Source organism: Barbus barbus (assembly GCF_936440315.1).
Source record: "Barbus barbus genome assembly, chromosome: 16".
Taxonomy (NCBI): domain Eukaryota; kingdom Metazoa; phylum Chordata; class Actinopteri; order Cypriniformes; family Cyprinidae; genus Barbus; species Barbus barbus.
The window spans coordinates 38,491-59,436 of NC_136744.1; the positions used below are offsets into that span (position 1 = coordinate 38,491).

Consider the following 20,946-nt stretch of genomic DNA (forward strand, 5'->3'; position numbering starts at 1 on the left):
TAAACTTGCACATTACTTTAAACGACTCTACCCCCCAAGATTACTGTTACAAACATGAACCGCGTCCAAAAGGTAAAGGGGGAGGTGTTGCCACAATTTATAGCAATATTGTCAGTATTTCTCAGAGGTCGGGTTTCAAGTATAATTCGTTCGAAGTAATGGTGCTCCATATAACGTTATCCAAAGAAACAAGTGTTAATGATAAATCTCCTGCGATGTTTGTACTGGTTACTGTATACAGGCCACCAGGGCACCATACAGACTTTATTAAAGAATTTGCTGATTTTCTAACTGAGTTAGTGCTGGCTGCAGATAAAGTCCTAATTGCTGGTGATTTTAATATCCATGTTGATAATGAAAGAGATTCGTTGGGATCAGCATGTATAGACATTCTAAACTCCATTGGTGTTAAACAACACGTTTCAGGACCTACTCGTTGTCGAAATCATACTCTAGATTTAATACTGTCATATGGAATTGATGTCAGTGGTGTTGAAATATTGCAGCAGAGCGAGGATATATCAGATCATTATCTAGTTTTGTGTATATTCCATATACATGGGTATCAATGACGTCACCTTTTTGTTGTGGCCGCCATCTTTAGGACCGTAGCGCCCGCGCCACGAACGTCTATGATTCCAGGGGAAATGGCTCAGACGAAAATCGCTCATCTCTCTGATAAAGAAAAGCAACGCTATTACAATAAAATTGATATTTTGGGTTTTGATCCGTATTTACTTCCGAATCAACTTCTGACCCCGCTGAAATCTGTTGTTAACTTGCCAAACATGTCTTTTGGCGACATTTACATCTACCTCGTCCACAATCCTTCTCCATACAGCGTGGAGTCCCTCAAGGCATACAAGAGCACTGAAGCGTACATGTATTTTAAATCAGGATGGGTGAATGATCCTCAAGTTTATCATCTGGAGATGAAGAAACTTTTCTTATTTACAGGAAAGGTAAGATATTTGTTTACTTAACTTAACTAGCTAGTGGTGTAACAATACCCTAATTTCACGATTCGATACATATCAGGATACTAAACTCACGATACGATATTATTGCGACACTCCAAGACATATAATAAAAGGTTAAGAAAAAATGTACTGTTGATTAAATGCTAAATTTGATATAACATTGTGGGTGTAAATGAATAGGCTTGGACAGTGGTCTGACACCAGAATAAATATATTCATGATTCTGAACCTGAAAATACAGAATTATTTTAGATCAATATGCTTGCACTCTGTCACTGGCTAGATATATTTAAAATAATGTAACTTAGGCCACTTCTTACTGGTAACATAAGACTTATAACATAAGCATTATCAGGACCCACTAATATTCCCCAATTATTAGACATTATATTCAACATAATATATTGTAGTTTAATGTAGTACTGACTCTGAAAACGTACATTTTCTCACAGGGTCTTTTTTTTGGGTGAACTATCCACGATACATATTGTTGCATTTTTGTATTGCGATATATTGTGACACGATATATTGTTACACCCCTACTAGCTACTCTACTTAAACTTGCTACATGGTGCTAGCTAGGTGGCAAAGCTAGGTCAATGCTAGGGTAATAATTAACAATTGCCAATCGAAAACATAATGTAGAAAATAGCTAGGAGTCTTAGATAATGTTATATGTTGAACTTCATTGTTAATCTGGCTATATTGCTAATTTTTTAATTCTCAATTTGTGTTTCATACTTAAGGTTAAGCATTCACAAAACCTTTCTGTGACCCCAACACATCCCTGGATCACAGTCCAAGAGGACGGGACAGTGCTTATGGCTCATTGCACCTGTAAGGCAGGCCTAGGAGAGGTCTGCTCTCATGCAGCAGCTCTTCTGTACTCTGTGTTGGCTGCTGCTGATATTAAAAACGGGCAGGCTTGCACTTGTGCTTGGGCTCAGACAAGTATGAACTCTGTCAGAGGGGTCCCATATGAAGAGATCTGCAACATCAGTTTCTCTCATAAACAAGAGCCATGTTCAAGCCGTGAAGATCAAGGTCCTGGTTGTCCTGATATCAGACCATCAGATAAAGACTGCCAAGCATTCTTTGAGGCGCTTCATAATAGTGAATTGCAGGAGTCCAAACCAAAGAAGAGTGCCATCCTCTCTGTCATTGAGGGCCACTCCCACAGGTAAGATGCTCTGCTCCACAGAGAGACTGAAAAGCTCTTTTGTGGCTTGCACATAATACTTTACAACTCATCTCAGTTATGACAGGGGAAAACAAAAACATGGGCTAATTATAATGAGTAATTACTACAGGACTAGAATATTTAACTGTACATTTGATCTTTTGTCACTTTAAAAAGGTGATGCAACTGGACTTGCCAGCTCCTCTTTCCACATTGTACTCAAGCACCTGGCTGGAGATGGACTTTTCCTTGCTGCTGATTGAGAGTACCAAGGTCTTTGATGATCTACATCTAACGAAGCAACAGGTAAACAGTATAAACATTCTCCTTTTAGTTTGACCTACTTCATTTGTGTTGGAGTGTAATATCCATAATGATCAGGCTGTTTTGGTACAACTCTTAATATTTCAGTGTATCAGTTCAGGTGAAATAAATGATAAGCCTTTCCATTTTGAAAGTATTCCTATGGATGATTTTCTTGAATGTAATCAGTTTTAGTCAATCTATACACTTCAGTGGTAGTTAATCTCTAAATAGTCATGTGTCACTAACTTTTTGCCCAGTGTTTGATAGTTGAGGAGGAGACCAGGGAGCAAAGTAAATCTAGAGTATGGTTTGATCAGAGGGCAGGAAGAGTCACAGCGTCAGTTTTCAGTGAGGCAGCCAGAGCAGGCACACCTGCGTCCTTGATCAAAAGAATTTGCTATCCCCGTGCTTCTCGGTTCTCCACTGAGGCAACAAGGTACATCGATAACAGAACAGTTTCATAGGAGAGCTATTCTTAGACCTACTGTGCAAGACAACCATGCATAAAGCAAGATTAATTGGTCTAGTTTGTTCTAAGGCTTACAGCTTGTGTACAATAGTGCTTGCAAGTTTGTGAAGCCGCTGTTTATAAGCCAGTAAATCAATGCTTTTTTTTTTTTTTTTAATTGTCATAATGCAACACCTGGTAAATGATAGACATGTTCACATTTGAATGTGAGAGCTTGTAGAATACAATGTGAGAACTTGCAGAACAAAAATCTGAACTTGTATGTTAAAATTTGCACTTGTAAAAAATATTCACACACGTGATCTGAATTTGAATTCACACAAAGAAAAAAAAAACACTGTCAAGAGAGCTTGCATCACAAAGTGGCAAATCTGTGCACCTCGGCTTTTGCATTACATGTTTGCAGCTGTCATGTTTATGTACATATCAATCTACACATTTGTCAATATTTTTTATCCTGTGACAGGTGTGTAAACATTTCTACAAGTGCAAATTTTCAAGTTACAAGTACAGATTTTTTTGTTCTGCAAGTTCTCACATCGTATTCTACAAGCTCTTACATTTTGCACCATACTGTATTAACCTGCATGCTTACATTCCAGTCTTTGTTAGATGGGGTCAACAAAATGAGGACAGAGGAAGGGAAAGCTATGTTGCTATGATGCAAGACCACCATGAAGACTTCCAGGTGAGGGCATCAGGGTTCATCATCAACCCAGAACTCCCCTGGATTGGAGCATCACCTGATGGTGTGGTAGCCTGCACTTGCCATGGAGATGGCGTTTTAGAGATAAAATGCCCCTTCAAAACCAGGAACTGCTCCCTCACTGAAAGCTGCAAGGATTCCTCATTCTGTCTTGGCATAGGAGAGGATGGGGTCATGGCACTGAGACATTTCCACAAGTACATGTATCAAGTGCAGGCACAAATGCACATTGCAGAGGTGTGTTACTGTGACTTCATGGTGTGGACACCACAGGAAGTTTTCACCCAGCGAATTCTATATGATCCTGTCTTCTTCCATGATGCTTATGGCAAAGTGGTGAATTTCATCAAGACTGGAGTGCTCCCTGAGCTGCTGGGGAAATGGTATACAGCACCACGCCTTACTCCCATATACATCACAGCCACAAAACAGCCTGAAGTGGGATGCTACTGTGGTCAACCTGCAGGCACAGATGTCGTCATTTGCACATCTGCAAATTGTAGGTGAAAGCACTTTCACAAGACCTGCCTTAAGCTGACCAGGGTGCCTAAGACATGGAAATGTGTGGAGTGCAGAAAACAAGTTTGGTATTACCAGTCTTAAATATTAGAAGTGTGTGTGTGTATGTATATATATATGTAATGTGTATATATATATGTATAATATATATGTAATGTGTATATATATATGTATATATTTATGTGTGTGTGTATATATATATATATATATATATATATATATATATATATATATATATATATATATATATATATGAGTATTTGTATTTTGTCACATTACAACACTGCCTAATAGAATGTGATGGAAAATGTATAAATTGCACATGTATTGTTACTGCAATGTGACCATGTACAATAAACATCACTAAAGTGTTGTAACTGAATGAATAACAATTTATTTCAAAAGTAATTTCAGCCAATATCAATATATACACATTTGTGATAGTCTACTTGTTTTAGAAACAAGTAAACAAGACAAACACAAAACAATTTTACATGAAACTCTTAAGTAACTAAGTAACAGACTTGTATAAAATACAAAGATCCAAATATATATTACATTTATACACAATTGTTTAGCATTGTGACACTAAGGAAAACAATGTTACTGACACCCATGCTATTGTGAGGGCACAACAGATTGGCAAATGTTGCACAGAGCACAGCACACTCTGACCATCTTGTCAAGAGATGTAAGCTCTCCTGGAGTTGCAGTCAGGCAGAGAGAAATGGGTATTGTGCTTTGTAAAATTGTGTACTTATTCCTCACAAGACCAATCACTCGTTCAACATGAATTCGAACAGCTGCTAGCCCCCTTGAATACTCAAGTTCACTTGGATGCAGTTGCTTTTTCCCTCTAGTAAAGGCAGGTATTTTGAGATGAGCACTGTACAATGACACATTAATGAACAGTGTCTGACACTAACAGGAAGGCTACACCGGGTAAGTGAAACGCTCCGTTCGCGACGCGCAAAAAAAAGTTATCAGCCCACGGCACAGCAGATAGAAGGCATATTTGCTGTTTACTTCCGGTCCCTGGGCGGTCCTAAAGATGGCGCCGTCTTTAATGTGTGACGTCACAGGATATCCATGTATAGCTAAAGCTGTAAAGCCAACTCCTTGTTACAAATATGATAGAACCATCACTTCTACCACAAAAGACTACTTTATAAATAATCTTCCTGATCTCAATTCCTCAGCATATCCAATAGCTCAGAACAACTTGATGATGTGGGGGAAGTCGTGGCCTAATGGTTAGAGAATCGGACTCGTAATCCAAAGGTTGTGGGTTCGAGTCTCGGGCCGGCAGGGATTGTAGGTGGGGGGAGTGAATGTCCAGCGCTCTCTCCACCCTCAATACCACGACTGAGGTGCCCTTGAGCAAGACACCAAACCCCCAACTGCTCCCCGGGCGCTGCAGCATAAATGCTGCCCTGTGTGTGTGTGTGTGTGTGTGTGTGTGTGTGTGTGTGTGTGTGTGTGTGTGTGTGTGTGTGTGTGAACAAAATTAGATGTATTCGGTATTGCTTGGCGGGAAAGTACCCTATTCTACAGAAAAGCATTAAAAACTGCTAGATCTGCTGACTTTACGTCTCTTTTAGAAGAAAACAAACACAACCCCAAGTATTTATTTAATACAGTGGCTAAATTAACAAAAAAATATAACATCAGCAGGTGCAGACATTCCCCAGCAGCACAGTAGTAATGACTTTATGAACTACTTTACTTCCAAGATCGAAACTATTAGAGATAAAATTGTAACCATGCAGCCGTCAGCTACAGTATCACATCAGATCAGGAACAATTCCACTCATTCTCTTCTATTGGAAATGAAGAATTGTATAAACTGTTAAATCATCTAAACCAGAAGTAATAGATCCTCTTCTGAATATTAACTCATCATTGTCATTAGGATATGTCCCAAAAACCTTCAAACTAGCTGTTATTAAGCCTCATTAAAAAACCACAACTTGACCCCAAAGAATTAATTAATTACAGACCGATATCGAATCTCCCTTTTCTGTCAAAGATATTGGAAAAGGTAATATCATCACAACTATGTTCCTTCTTTGAGACAAATTATATATGTGAGGATTTCCAGTCAGGTTTTAGACCGTATCATAGTACTGAGACTGCTCTCATTAGAGTTACAAATGACCTGCTTCTATCATCTGATCGTGGTTGTATCTCTCTATTAGTGCTATTGGATCTTAGCGCAGCATTTGACACTATCGACCACAACATTCTTTTAAATAGACTTGAAAATGATGTTGGCATTAGAGGAAGTGCACTGGCATGGTTCAAATCGTACTTATCTGACCGCCATCAATTTATGGCAGTAAATGAAGAGGTAACATATCGATCACAAGTGCAGTATGGAGTACCTCAAGGCTCAGTACTAGGGCCGTTACTTTTCATGCTTTACATGTTACCCTTGGGAGATATCATTAGGAAACACGGTGTTAGCTTTCACTGTTATGCTGATGATACCCAGCTCTATATTTCTTTGCGACCTGATGAAACTTACCAATTTGCAAAACTAACAGAATGTATAGTTGTCCTGGCATTGCCAGGTGTGATATCATGCAGCCAAGCGACCTCTTGTGGTCATATGAGGTAGAGCAAGAAATTAGAAAGTGACCTCATCAGTAAAAGACTATACAATTAGTGATGTCATCAAAAAGAGACTGAATCAGAGGAAGAGATCGTTCATGTTATGGACATTCATCAATCCAAAGACATCCTCTGTTCAAAGTTATTAATAAGGCATTCCCTGCAAGTCATTTTGTTTGTTGTTATTCATGGTTGCTTCAGTGCATTTTGTGTAGTTAAAGATGCATATTTGATGTTATTTAGAATGGCATATTTATGCTTGCCAATACGGTGTATATTCTCTCATCTGTTAATATCATATTTTTGAAAATATAGTGAATTCATTGGTTGAGTTGAGTAGTCACTATAAGCACTGGTTATGCTTGTACGTAATATAGAACATTGTTATAGAATATGCAACTTATCAGTGTATGTATTTGTATTTTCAGTTTCACACCATTCATGTGATAAAGTTACACTCTCAACATCACCTCGTGGTTCCGGGAGTTATTGCATGAAGGTGTTTAACTTGCTGGACAATTGAATGTGGGTTCAACGAGGCCAGTACAATAGCTGATATCAAAAACTGGATGACTAGCAATTTCTTACTGCTAAAGTCTGAAAAAACAGATGTTAATTATTGGACCAAAGCCTTTTGCATGTAATAACCTATCACGGTCTAATACTTGATGACTGTTTCTCTAAATTCTTCGTCATCAGTTAGGAACCTAGGCATACTTTTTGATAGCAATCTTTCCTTCAAGAAACATGTTTCTAGCATTTGTAAAACTGCATTTTTCCATCTTAAAAATATATCTGAATTGCGACCTATGATCTCAATGTCAAATGCAGAAACATTAATTCATACGTTCATGGCCTCGAGGTTAGATTATTGTAATGCTTTATTGGGTGGTTGCTCTGCACGTTCAATAAACAAACTCCAGCTGGTTCAAAATGCAGCAGCTAGAGTTCTTACTAGAACCAGGAAGTATGACCACATTAGACCGGTTCTGTCAACACTGCACTGGCTCCCTATTAAACATTGCATACATTTTAAGATCTTGCTAATTGCCTATAAAGCCCTGAATGGTTTGGCACCTCAGTATTTGAGCGAGCTCTTATAGCCCTTCACGTCTGGCCTCATCTCCAAGAACACTGGTAGCCATTTTCCCAAAGAGGCACATGCATCTATACCTCCTTCTTTCTATGGAAGTCTGACTAATCAGAATTAGATCATTTCTCCAGCCTTTGCATTCCAATCATCCACCTTATTCAACACCTTATTTCTGGGGTGTCGGCTCTAGATCTAAAATGAATGATTTAAAGATACGCTCCTCAGTTTCCATTGTTCTTTTTGTAACCTCTGTGACCCCAGAGTGAACCTCATTGATATTAACAGTAGTTCGCTTTTCCAGTGGTTTAAATGTAATCGTCGTTACTAGGATTTTTATCAGCAGGCTCACTTAACTCCATCTTCCTCTCATGTGCTCTCTGGGTCTCAGGGTACAGTTTGCATTTCATTATTCAACTTCCCATGACTTTTAATCTTTTTAGACTGGTGTATCGCATTGTCTGTTATATCGATCTGTTCCATTTTAAATTATACTTGTGAGTGGGCTTTGTTAAAGATTAATTCACACTCGATGCAGGGGAGACAAAAAAGTCAAAATTTTCAAAAAGAGAAGCAGCACTCACTTAATTTCAGTTTTGATTGTGCAGTCTCATAAATTATTTTAATTTTACACGTGATTTCGTTTCTATTATTATTTAACATTCATTTGGGAAACCCTGATATAAAGTATAAGCAAGGACCAAATAACATCCGGTGGTCAAACAATCTCTTTTGCCATTAAATGTATTTTGCATTAGTGAAAAAATTTACTCTTAGTTTAATCATAATTATTATTTATAATAAAATAATAATAATAATTATATGACAAACAGCACAATTGATTTTTATTCAAGTTACATATATGATATGGTTGTTACTGTTGGAAACTCAGAAGCAAAGACCTGGAGACTCTGTGTGTACCTATAGCAGGATTCTTTATTATGAATGTGCTGTTGATTGCTGCAGTCATCAAGTCTAACCGATCAGTACATTGTAGTTTTATATACATTTAAAGGACAGTGCTTAGAAATAGAGACAAAGCAAATGGGAGATGACCTTAAAGTGTGCAAATGAACTATGCAGGTATAAGAATTTGACTTGTCCAAATCCAATCAGCATAATTATTTTCTGCATTAGGAGCATTTAGCCTTTAGATTTTTTGTGAATGTGCTATAGACTGGTCTCCAAGCTACCATTTATATCCAAACCAAAAAAAGTGTTTTCTCAACATGTTCAGTTTTGCTGTGAAACAGTATGGAGTATTGTGAAGAATTTCAGGATTTAAGTCACAATATAGCATAGAATCTGTGATTATAAAAGTTACAAGTATTCTTTCTACAACATATGACATTCTCTTGGATGGCTTGAGAATTATTTTGCCATTGGTGGACAAGCATTAGCACATTCAGATCCTAGCTATCCAACTATTACAACTGTTTGTGTAAAGAGACACAACTATGGAGTGCCACAGGGCTCGGTATCAGGTTCTTTGTTTTTCTCTTTGTAAATGATTACTATTAGAGATCCTGACATTATCATAACAGTGGAAACTAGTGATATTCAGTTTTATATTTTCTCACAACCTGATGAAACTGTAAAACTCTTAAGTTTTAGTCTAAGTTTTTCTAAGCAGCGTGTTTTAATGGTAGCAAGGGTAAATGTGCTGATTAGATCACCTTTGTGTAAAGAACTGCTAAAAGTCATTAATTTACATAGTTTTCTTTCTTAAAAAGTAAAAAAAATGTAAATATCAACAGCATCATAAATGAGATAAATGAGCTTATTGATGCAATTCAAATCTCCCATTTCATTCAAATCACCTGGTCAAAGACTTCTGTAAATGTTTCTACGTAGAGTTAAGTTTAAATGTAATGATGCAATACAAAAATATTTAGTAACAATTATTTTGTAACTTAGTGTCCCTTTATGTTGCAACTAAGCGAAGTTGTAAAGTACGTGACTGCTGGTGCAACTATCTCAAAAAGATACAAAAATCTTTTTGTAAAAAGATCACAAAAGGTGATCTTTTTAGTGTGCAATTTGTGTCTCTGATTTGAACAGTTTGTGTTGCTCACACACTTTTAAACAGTTTGATTAAAATGATTTATTCTGCAGTTTAAAGTTATAAAGTTACTGGCCACAGGCTGTTTTATTTGCTTGCCAAACCCTTCAACTGAAGAGACAATGTAGACCGCATGCAGAATCTCTACCAAACTCTGTCAAAGGGTGATGTCTTTAGTTAGTTATCTGGTGTTTTTGGCATATGACTCACTTATTGTTTGTTCTAATGATTGTATACTGCTATTTACAGCATTTTCAGGTATGTTAGTTTCAGTGACAATATTTTGTAAACTAAGCGTTTTCACTCCTTTGACTTTTATGAGGCTCTGAATATCATTAGCTTCCCAGTGTTTTACAAAAAAAAGGTGAAAAACATAAAAAAATAAAGTATTTACTACATTTCTTTATAAAAGGAAGCATTCAAGCATTTATAAATGAGACTCTCACTGCCACGTAAATATTTTATAATCTTATTTAGTAAAGGGCATAAAGGTGTTATTAATCAGAAAAGTTGCGTTTACAAGACACTGGTTTGATACAGTGAAAGCTTTTGATGACGAAAAGACCAAAAAAACACTTATAGACAAAAGTAAAGTTGATCACTCACATTTTATGGTTTGTTTGATGTTGTTTTGTTAAGATACTGTTTCATAATTAAAGCTGTAAGTTTGTCGCCATCTCTGTTTGAAACCTGCAATTGCAGTTATTATATTATATATTATAATTTAATATATTTGTCTATAATATTTATTTGGCATTTAGTTTTTTTTGGTCATTTATTTGAAATGGTAGAAAAGCCAGTTTTTAACCTGCAAATAAAGCCCTTTCCCTCTGTATATGTCTGTGGGGACGAACAGTTGTGTGGTGCTTGGAATCTGTAATGAATTAAAACCCAATATTTCTACATTGACGGCTCTAGAATGACCCGTGTATATGTATATGTGTCTGTTACAGCTCTTCTTTTCTATCTCACAGCTGACTGGAGATGAGTTTTGTTCTTTTGTTGCAGTTTGCTAATGTTTGTAAAAGACTGGTTTCAGTTTAATATGTTGCAGGCTCATTTATTGGTAATACATGATTGATAATAAATAATATTGATGATAATAAATGTTCCCAAACGATATTGGGCTTGTTTTTGAAGCTCCTCATTAATTTCGTTTTAAATCAGCTTTGAGATGAAAACAGGCTGTTTGAGTCAGATTCCTGATGTTTGACCTGTTTATAGCATTGACCTGATATCTGCTGCTTCGTGTTTGGGAAGAGAAGAAGCACACTTGAATGGAAACAGGTGGTGATCGTATGTTTGCGGTGATTGAATCACTAAATCATTTCTTAAATTAACTGGTTCTGAGTTTCTAAGAGACTGGTGTTTATAATTGATTTAAGGATAGAAATGAGACACTTCTTGTTACTCGCTTTACTCACAAACATAACGTGCACTGATGTTAGATAAAGCATTACAATGTTATATTCAATAATACATCATTCGTACAGTTCGTGTAACACTATACTGAACGAGTTGCGCTGGTTTAAACACTGTTTAATGGTTCAAACGCAAACCTTCAGTCGAATCACAACAGAAGCAGGAGCGTGGCGCAGCCTGATGACGTCAGATCGCCAGATCAAAATAAAAGTCCTCTTCTTCTTCAGCTTCTTCTAGCTTTACAGCGGATCGCAGGCTTATGAGTGCATTACCGCCACCTATCTCTCAAATGGACCATTGATACTCTACCTACAAACTCCTGATTAACCTCCAGCTCATCTTCAAACACCTTCATCCTTCCCTTTCTCCTCTCTCTCCTCCTCCTCATCCTCTCCAGAAGGAGAAAACACAAAGTAAAATAACTCTTTATAACAAATATATTAACACTTACACTCGCTTGTTCAGACCCGTTCTTCCTAGATATTGCAACAATAATGATTTATATTTCTTTCTGGATTGAATAAATTCTTAATTGTAAACTGTTCAGCCTTATTCTCTAGTTCCTCTTTCTTTCAGCTGTATACTTCCTAACAGTGTTTCATTAACCTCACATACCTCACACAGCGCTGTTGGATGTTTATTTATTAAATGCATTGTATTGTTCAACGCGTTCATTTATTTATTATGATTTATTCAAATGATTTTCAACGTGTGTTTGTCTCGTCCAGTGTAGACAGACCATGACAGGACAACTGTCCGGTGTAGACACAGTGTAAGCCTTCTTTTGTTCCGCAGACGTTTTCCTCTTTTGTCTGTCATCTCTATCTTTCTGTCGCGGCTCGGTTCGGTTCGGCTAATGTCCGTCACTGATGAGCGCTCTCTCCGCCGGATCATGAGTAGACACGCCCCTTACTGCTGATTGGCTACAAGTTTGTTTTGGTACTGGGCCCGACTCAGTCTTCTAAAGCGTTTTTGAAAAAATACATACCCCACCTTTAAGGCTACAAATTACTTCTTTAAGGTACAAATATGTACCTTTTAGGGGTAAAAAAGGTATAAAGATGTCCTTTTAAGAGTACAGCTCCAGTGACAAGCTGTTGTTTCCCAAAAGATACAATTTTGGCCCCTTTTTTTCTGTGTGGCCTGGATGAGTGTGAGATTTCCCGCCTGAAATTGTGTCCCAATCCAGCCCCGGATCCCATCAATCTTTCTTATGTGATGTACTCATAACTGCACCTTTAGTGACACATGATCACTTGATCACACATGATCACCAAAAATCATAATGTTATTGGTGACACGAGACACTACACTCTTTTGCCTCCCTAGGTTGGCGAAAGCAAATTCACTACAATGATATGATCAAAACAAATCATATGTACAAAATACATGCTTTCCCTGTATGTCCTAGACCAGCGGTTCTGAAACTTTTTACAGCGGCGTACCCCCTGGGGCATTTAACATTCTTCTCTTTTCTGTTAAAAGACAACATTTGCCCCCTTAAACTGATTTACAGGTGCATTTTTTAGCTTTGTAGAGGCAAAGATTTTCTATCCTTATTAATTGTATGCCATGTTTTATATCAAATTCTTAACATTCCATTAAGTGAATTATTTATATAATAAATAAAGAAATAAATCGAAGTGATAGCCTACTTGTAGATTTGAAAATAAAACCACCAGTAGGTGGCGGCATGTCACCGTCTCAATGAGCCAGGCGTCGCGTCATTCACTCATTCATTCAGTAACAAAGCAAAATGCTGTAGGCTAGTTATGAATGGGTTATTAATCACTGATTCTCCGAATCGTTCAAAGCCACAGATTCATTCACTAACGAACGCTGCTGTATGTTGCTTGGAGACGCACACCAGATGATACGGATTTCATCAGAACTATTATTATTTTGTTGCAAAATAGAACAAACATGACTATAATCTGTTTTAAATGTAGGCTACATTTAAAATGTTCACTTAATATTACCTTTTTTGTTGAACTGTTACTGTCACATTAGCCATCGTTTGGATATTCAGGGTAATTTGCATTCTTGATGGAATCTTAAACATGAAAACAATAACTCACACAGGGTATGTGTCTGTATCGAAGAGAGTTTAAATCAATCTCAATGTACGCTGCTTGTGTGGATGCCATCCGTTTTGACCTTAAAACATGAGGTAAGCTGATTGGATATCATGTATTGTTTACGGCACTCCCAGTTTCCTGTTTTTACATCACGTTCCCCCAGGGGTACTGTACCCCAGTTTGAGAACCACTGTCCTATACCTTCATGTTTTGAGAATCAGAATCAGAATGAGCTTTATTGGCCAAGTATGTTTACACATACAAGGAATTTGTTGTAGTGACAGAAGCTCCACAGTGCAACAGAAAGACAGCAACAGGACAGGACACAGGTAATGAAACAAAATAACAGGAAATAGCCAATAACCAATGAACAAAGCAGCAAAAAAAAACAATATATAATATAGGCGACTATGTATGTACAGGTCAAGTATGTGCAAATTAGAATGAGAAAATAAAAATAAAATAAGTGAGTGTGGTGAATGGATAATGTGTTAGTTGTGTGTTCTACGTTTATTTATTGAGTGTTCATGAGATGGATTGCCTGAGGGAAGAAACTGTTCCTGTGTCTGGTCGTTCTGGTGCTCAGAGCTCTGTAGCGTCGACCAGACGGTAACAGTTCAAAGAGGGAGTGTGCTGGATGTGAGGGGTCCAGAGTGATTTTACCAGCCCTTTTGCTCACTCTGGATGAGTACAGTTCTTGGAGAGTGGGGAGGGTTGTACCAATGATTCGCTCAGCAGTCCGGACTACCCTCCGTAGTCTTCTGAGGTCAAATTTGGTAGCTGAGCTGAACCAGACAGTTATTGAGGTGCAGAGGATGGATTCAATGATGGCAGAGTAGAACTGTTTCAGTAAGTCCTGTGGCAGGTTGAACTTCCTCAGCTGGCGAAGAAAGTACAGCCTCTGCTGGGCCTTCCTGACAATGGAGTCAATATGAATATCCCACTTCAGGTCCTGGGAGATGGTGGTGCCCAGGAATCTGAATGACTCCACTGCAGTCACAGTGCTGTTCATGATGGTGAGTGGGGGGAGAGCAGGGGGGTTTCTCCTGAAGTCCACGATCATCTCCACAGTTTTGAGCGTGTTAAGCTCCAGGTTGTTGAGACTGCACCAGACAGCCAGCTCCTTAACCTCCTGTCTGTAAGCAGACTCGTCACCGTCCCGGATGAGGCCGATCAGTGTGGTGTCGTCTGCAAACTTCAGGAGCTTGACAGAGGGGTCTTTAGATGTGCAGTCGTTGGTTTTGATGAATAAAAATGGGAATTAAGTTGAAGATGAATACAGCGACACACAGGAGATATAAATTAGGCACACATGAGTCCAGCACTTTATCCTGGACTTATTAACTTTATCACTTTACTCACCTGACTTATAAATGTACATTATTTATTTAGCCTGTGAGGGTCAAGTGGGATACCAAATGCTGGTGTGGCACAAGGGGTGGACATGCTTTTTCATGTATCTGAAATTCCCAGTAAGCTGTTTATAATCAGAACTACTAAATCAGTGTCCATTTTGTGAATTAATCATTTTAGATTTTCTTTCAAAATTAGTCAAACAGGATACTAAAGCGTACTGGTTCACGATTGGGTCTGAATCATTCGGTTTTAATCTTAATTCAAATGAACAGAATACACTTTCATGTTAAAAACACTTGGTAGCAGTGGCATTTTTATGTAAAATGTTTCCCTATCTTTACATGTTAGGCATACCTCTAGAAATTTATGTAAAAGATCAGTTTAAATTGATATGAAGTTATATGATCCAATTCCAGAATCGGATACTTAAGGTCAGGAATCGGATACTTGTTATAAAACAAAAATTTCGATTTCCTCTATCGACTTCTGTGTGCACTTTTTTTTCTTCATCTGAGAGAACTCGACCTAGTGATCTGCCAGGACCTTGCTCGCTAAACTAAACGCTCCAGAATTTGGCTACACTTGCGATCAGAAGCCAAAAAAGCTAAGTATAATATCTGTGATAGCTAAACATGTTGCAATAGAGGTGTCACCACCAACATGACAAAGCACTTTAATTTAATAGATCGTTAAAGATGGCGAACACGATTCAAACACCAACGTGATTCTATTCCTAAATTACAATGATTGGTCTGTTTCTTTCCTCAACATTTGTCGTGTGCGATCACAACGTTGTGATCACTTGGTTCGTCCGTGCAGTGTATACTATGATCACATCAGTGTGATTTGAACATTTAAACCTGCGTTCACGCTGCCACTGATCTAAAGAGAGCAGCTGTCATCTGTCATGAATGAAACGGCTTCACACTCTCTTCAACAACACAGCATCATTATTTCTGTGTTACTGGGATACAAGTACTGTAAACTAAACTCTGATGTGTATGGTAGCGATTCAAATATAGCAAATCACCTTTTGAAAGTAATTTGGCACTTCAAATGAAGATTTAGCGATTACATTGTTACGCCAGTAAGTGACAAGGGGCTGTTAAAATGTATTTGTCTTTGAATCATACAACAGATTATTAGGAAAGGAAAAAAGTACATGATCTTGAGTGAGTCATTGAATCATTCATTCATAAATCACATGTGATTTTGTTTAGTTGTCTAATGTTTTTCTTCAGAATTGTGAATCACAACTTCCATTGGAAAAAAAATCCAGAATCATGCAGCTCTATTTAGCATACAAACAGCTCTTAAAGAGTCCAGTTTTTATTCAGCCTGTTGATTTTTGTTCATTTTCAGCTGCAACTAAATGGTTTACAAAAAGAGACACAGGATAAATGTTGGATATCATCTTTTAAAATCATTGGAATCGAAACTGGAATCGGAATTGATCAAATTCAAACGATACCCAACCATAGTGAAAACTGACCGATAAATAGATATACCTCATATAATGTAGAAAACGAAGAAAATATTTATTAGCTGCAACCCCTGAGTGTTTATCATTTAGATTTAGCATTTATCCAAGACAGCACATATTCATAAATTATTTTAGAGAAAATTATTCATTCTGGGTAATATTTTATTTGCTTGATTAATGTTTCAAAACTATTTTGATGCATATCATTTGGACGTCTCAGAAACAAAATACTGTATAAAAAAGTAATACAGATCTAAAAAATAAGTTAAATGAATTGTATTGGTTCTTGTGTTTAGCTCAAAAACTGTCTCTTGTTCTAAAAGCAGGAAATGAGGGAGACACACAGACACATACTCGAGACAGAAATGAGCAAATTAATCTGATTTATGATTACATTTTGAGGGTGTGTAAGCACACACACATGGATTCATCTCATCTCTCACTGCAGGCTGAGATACATCTCATGGGAGTTTTGGGAGTTTATTGGTAGTGATATGTCTTTGGAAGGCTCTGGCTTCATTGTTTTGTGTGTCTTTCAGAGTATCTTCTAAAACATGGACTCTAAATGTGTATGTGCACACATATATTACAAACTATATTTGAACATTCATTCACAGAAAACTATTTACGGGTAACATGATGAAAAAAACATTGCAAATAAAAAAAACATGGTATTGTTGATATCTATAAATTCTATAATAGACACGTAAGATTCTTTTGTGGGGTTTTTTTTCTGACAAGGAGTAGATAAAGTTTGCATCCTCAATGCAACAGGTTATAAAACACAAATTTGTGACAGTCCAAAAAGCACACAGTTGTAGTTTTACTGTATAGAAACATTAAATAAGACATTGAATCCATTATCACTGAGATATCCACAACTGTTTTGCAGCCATTTGTTTGCCAAAGATAATGCCATAAACTTAATCCCTTTTACCATCTGTCAAATTTACATTAGCTCTATAATACTTATCAAGCCTGAGAGACTTGTTCTGTCCTTTCTTATTCTCTCAGTCTTCAGTGATGCTTCAGGAAAACAAAACAAAAAACAGAAAGACATTTTGTATTAGTCCATTACTCACTCTTCATTCCCTTCTTCTTGCATTTGTTACACAAGAAAGTGCCAGAGTCTGGGTGGATTAGGTAATCTTTCCATCACTTATGGGTAATTGTTGGGTATTTAATCAGCTTGTCTTACTCCGACCAGCCTGCTGGACATTTCCTGAACATCCGCAAGTGTCTGTCCATCAGTTCTGTCATTCATTCCAATGTGCATGAATTAAATATTGAAGATTTCCACTGTACCGCTGTTTAATATATGAAATGCTTTCCGTAATCTCTCAGTCTTTGTTATTTTACATGAGTAGGTCTTATATTTGACTTTTATGAGAAGTGTGGATGAGAATGATGTTCCTGTAAGGACCAGGAATAATAGTATCACACATAATACTCCTTGTTTTTGTTTTTCTTGCTCTTGCTGACACTACTGGTGCCATCCATTGGTTTCTCCTTTACAACTGTTCCATTTGACTGGGCTGAATTGCAAATGTAGTTGCGGCTCTCATCCACATGGTACGATCCTTCGTCACGGTTACGGTATTTGTACATGGCATAGAGAAGAATGAGGATGCAAAGTGCGGCAGCAACGACGATGCCGACCACCATGCCTGTGGTACTGCTGGACTCACGGAAAACCTCTGACTGACCAGGATAGCTCTTCACCCCAGGACCTGTAGGGTTAGCTGAAGAAACAAAAACACCAAGGGTCAGTCCATCAAACATGTTTCACTAAAATTCACCAGCTGGGACAATTTGGAATACTCTTTAGTATACGTGAGATACTTGCAGCTTTCCCACACAAATGAGCTTTATCATATTGATCCAAGTATTGATACCCACAAACACACAGAATAAATAAATACATAAATAAATGAATAAATAAAATAAAAAAGTAGCTGACCTGTGTAGGTTTCCTGCTACAAATGCTGCTGCTTCTGACTTTTAATCAGAGATGGTGAAACTGAGTACATGCACTACCCGACAGGCCACATCTCCAACATGAGCTAACTTCAAAACACAAGAGCTCTTTCAATATAATATAAAGCTGTAAACATATCCTTATGTGCGAGACACCCCTCGTCATCCTGAACAGTAGAGAGGTCATACCACCCTCATGGTCAAATAATAGTGAAATAGTGAAAAAATATGATTATATTGTAGGTGTTCATGCAATTACATGACCATAGGCAACATCAAAATCCAATGATAAACAGGCAAAACAGGCTACTTGTGGTTCATAAAGAGCAACATACTCTCACAAGCACTATATGTAAGTGTATGCTGCCTCGAAAATAAAAATTATGTGAATATGCAGACCATTCAATTATAAAGTAAATTACAAACCAAGACAAAATTGCATATATTTAGATGAGCTCAAATTCACATCCAGCACCCGCACCATCAGCACTGGAGCCCCTCAGGGCTGCGTACTCTCCCCACTGCTCTTCTCCCTCTACACCAACGACTGCACATCTAAAGACCCCTCTGTCAAGCCCCTGAAGTTCGCAGACGACACCACACTGATCGGCCTCATCCAGGACGGTGATGAGTCTGCTTACAGACAGGAGGTTAAGGAGCTGGCTGTCTGGTGCAGTCTCAACAACCTGGAGCTTAACACGCTCAAAACTGTGGAGATGATCGTGGACTTCACATAGACTCCATTGTCAGGAAGGCCCAGTAGATGTTGTACTTTCTTCGCCAGCTGAGGAGGTTCAACCTGCCACAGGAGCTGCTGAAACAGTTCTACTCTGCCATCATCGAATCCATCCTCTGCACCTCAATAACTGTCTGTTCAGCTCAGCTACCAAATCTGACCTCAGAAGACTACGGAGGGTAGTCCGGACTGCTGAGCGAATCATTGGTACAACCCTCCCCACTCTCCAAGAACTGTACTCATCCAGAGTGAGCAAAAGGGCTGGTAAAATCACTCTGGACCCCTCACATCCAGCACACTCCCTCTTTGAACTGTTACCATCTGGTCGACGCTACAGAGCTCTGAGCACCAGAACGACCAGACACAGGAACAGTTTCTTCCCTCAGTCAATACATCTCATGAACACTCAATAAATAAACGTAGAACACACAACTAATACATTATCCATTCACCACACTCACTTATTCTATTTTTATTTTTCTCGTTTCTAATTTGCACATACTTGACCTGTACATACATAGTCGCCTATATTATATATTATATATTGTGTATTTTTTATTTTTTTGCTGCTTTGTACATTGGTTATTGGCTATTTCTTGTTATTTTGTTTTTATTACCTGTGTCCTGTCCTGTTGCTGTCTTTCTGTTGCACTGTGGAGCTTCTGTCACTACAACAAATTCCTTGTATGTGTAAACATCCCTGGCCAATAAAGCTCATTCTGATTCTGATTCTGAATAATTCTTATAATGCTTGGTAAGTAGGTATAATTGTTTGACAGAGTCTTCTGGATTTATAATATTTCTTTGAAATCTGAACTGTTTAACTACCTCTACTAGGCGGCTAACTGTCTGTGCTGAATTGAGCAGTGCAGATATGTCATTGTTTTGGTGTGTTGGCTTTCCACATTGAGTCCAACAAGTGTCGTACAGGATTGGATTGAGAGACTCAACTTTATTGGGAATTTCAGGATTCTTGTGGCTCACTGGACTGGTTAAGATATAAATAACTTCTTTTTTTTTTTCAAATGAACATTCAAATAGTTATTTGTTGTTTGAAGTGGTTTTAGTTATTATGTGGTTACACCAGACATTAATAGGGATGTGAGTAAAGAAGACCATCCTTTCTATCTCCATTGTATATTTACTGCCCTATCGTTTGCCAATGCAGTTATCCTTGTCTAATTTTAGTATGTTTGCATTACAGCAAAAGACTGCCCAGATGATGAATCATGACCTACAAATCTCTTTTGGATGGTTTCAGTCACATATTGCAATAAGCCAGGGCACTGAGCCTTAAAAGTTATGTCTTGCATATCTTGTGTAAAATGTATGTGAATGGAGTATATTTTAGCCTGTTTTACATAATTAGGCGATAAGGATTCATGAATGATACTGTGAATAACATCAATTATCATACTAACCAGCAGTTTTGGAAAAGAAAGAGACAAGCAAACCCCTGCCATTTCCAATGGCTGAAATGTTCCAATATTTCAATATTTGTTTAACAGCAAAATCAAATTCAGGAAGGTCTGGCAGGCTGATGGTCTCTTCAAGTACATATGCAGCCTCAAAGTCGAGTACCCTCTGTAACTAAGCCCTCGCTTCCCAACATCTGCACAATAAGTAGTATTTTGATCTGATCTCTGAGAGCTGGCATTTGGCTGCCCAGCTATTCCAGACTTGACCATAGAAGGTTGGCATCAACACAAACCGCTCTTCTCATTTTCCTCTTAGTCGTATGTGCGTCCATTCCTTCTAACAAATAAAATGATCACTCACAAAAAAATCCCAGACACAGAGCAAAAGAGGGAGTGTTTTCTTACAGAAAGAAAGCAATGTTGTATTCAGTAAAAGGACTTGTCGATAAAGGTGTTTCAATAGGTTTGAAAAGGATGGTGTTGGAAAATGTTCACCTGAATGAGGCCATACAAATATATGACTGACAGTGTAGAGGCTTCATCTTCATGAC

At 37.8% G+C, this 20,946-nt stretch overlaps 1 protein-coding gene across 3 annotated transcripts in view; it reads right to left on the minus strand.

Moving 5' to 3' along the window:
- Positions 1–16,415: 16,415 nt before the first annotated feature.
- LOC306882097 (neurexin-1a-like) overlaps positions 16,416–20,946 on the minus strand; it is a gene marked incomplete at its 5' end in the record, with an annotated part of 208,431 nt that continues 203,900 nt past the window's right edge. For all 3 annotated transcript variants that reach the window (XM_079436563.1, XM_079436565.1, XM_079436564.1), the window contains one exon: positions 16,416–18,006. In XM_079436563.1, coding sequence (XP_079292689.1) covers positions 17,702–18,006 — 305 coding nt within the window. In that variant the 3' untranslated portion in view covers positions 16,416–17,701. The remainder of the gene's footprint in view (positions 18,007–20,946) is intronic.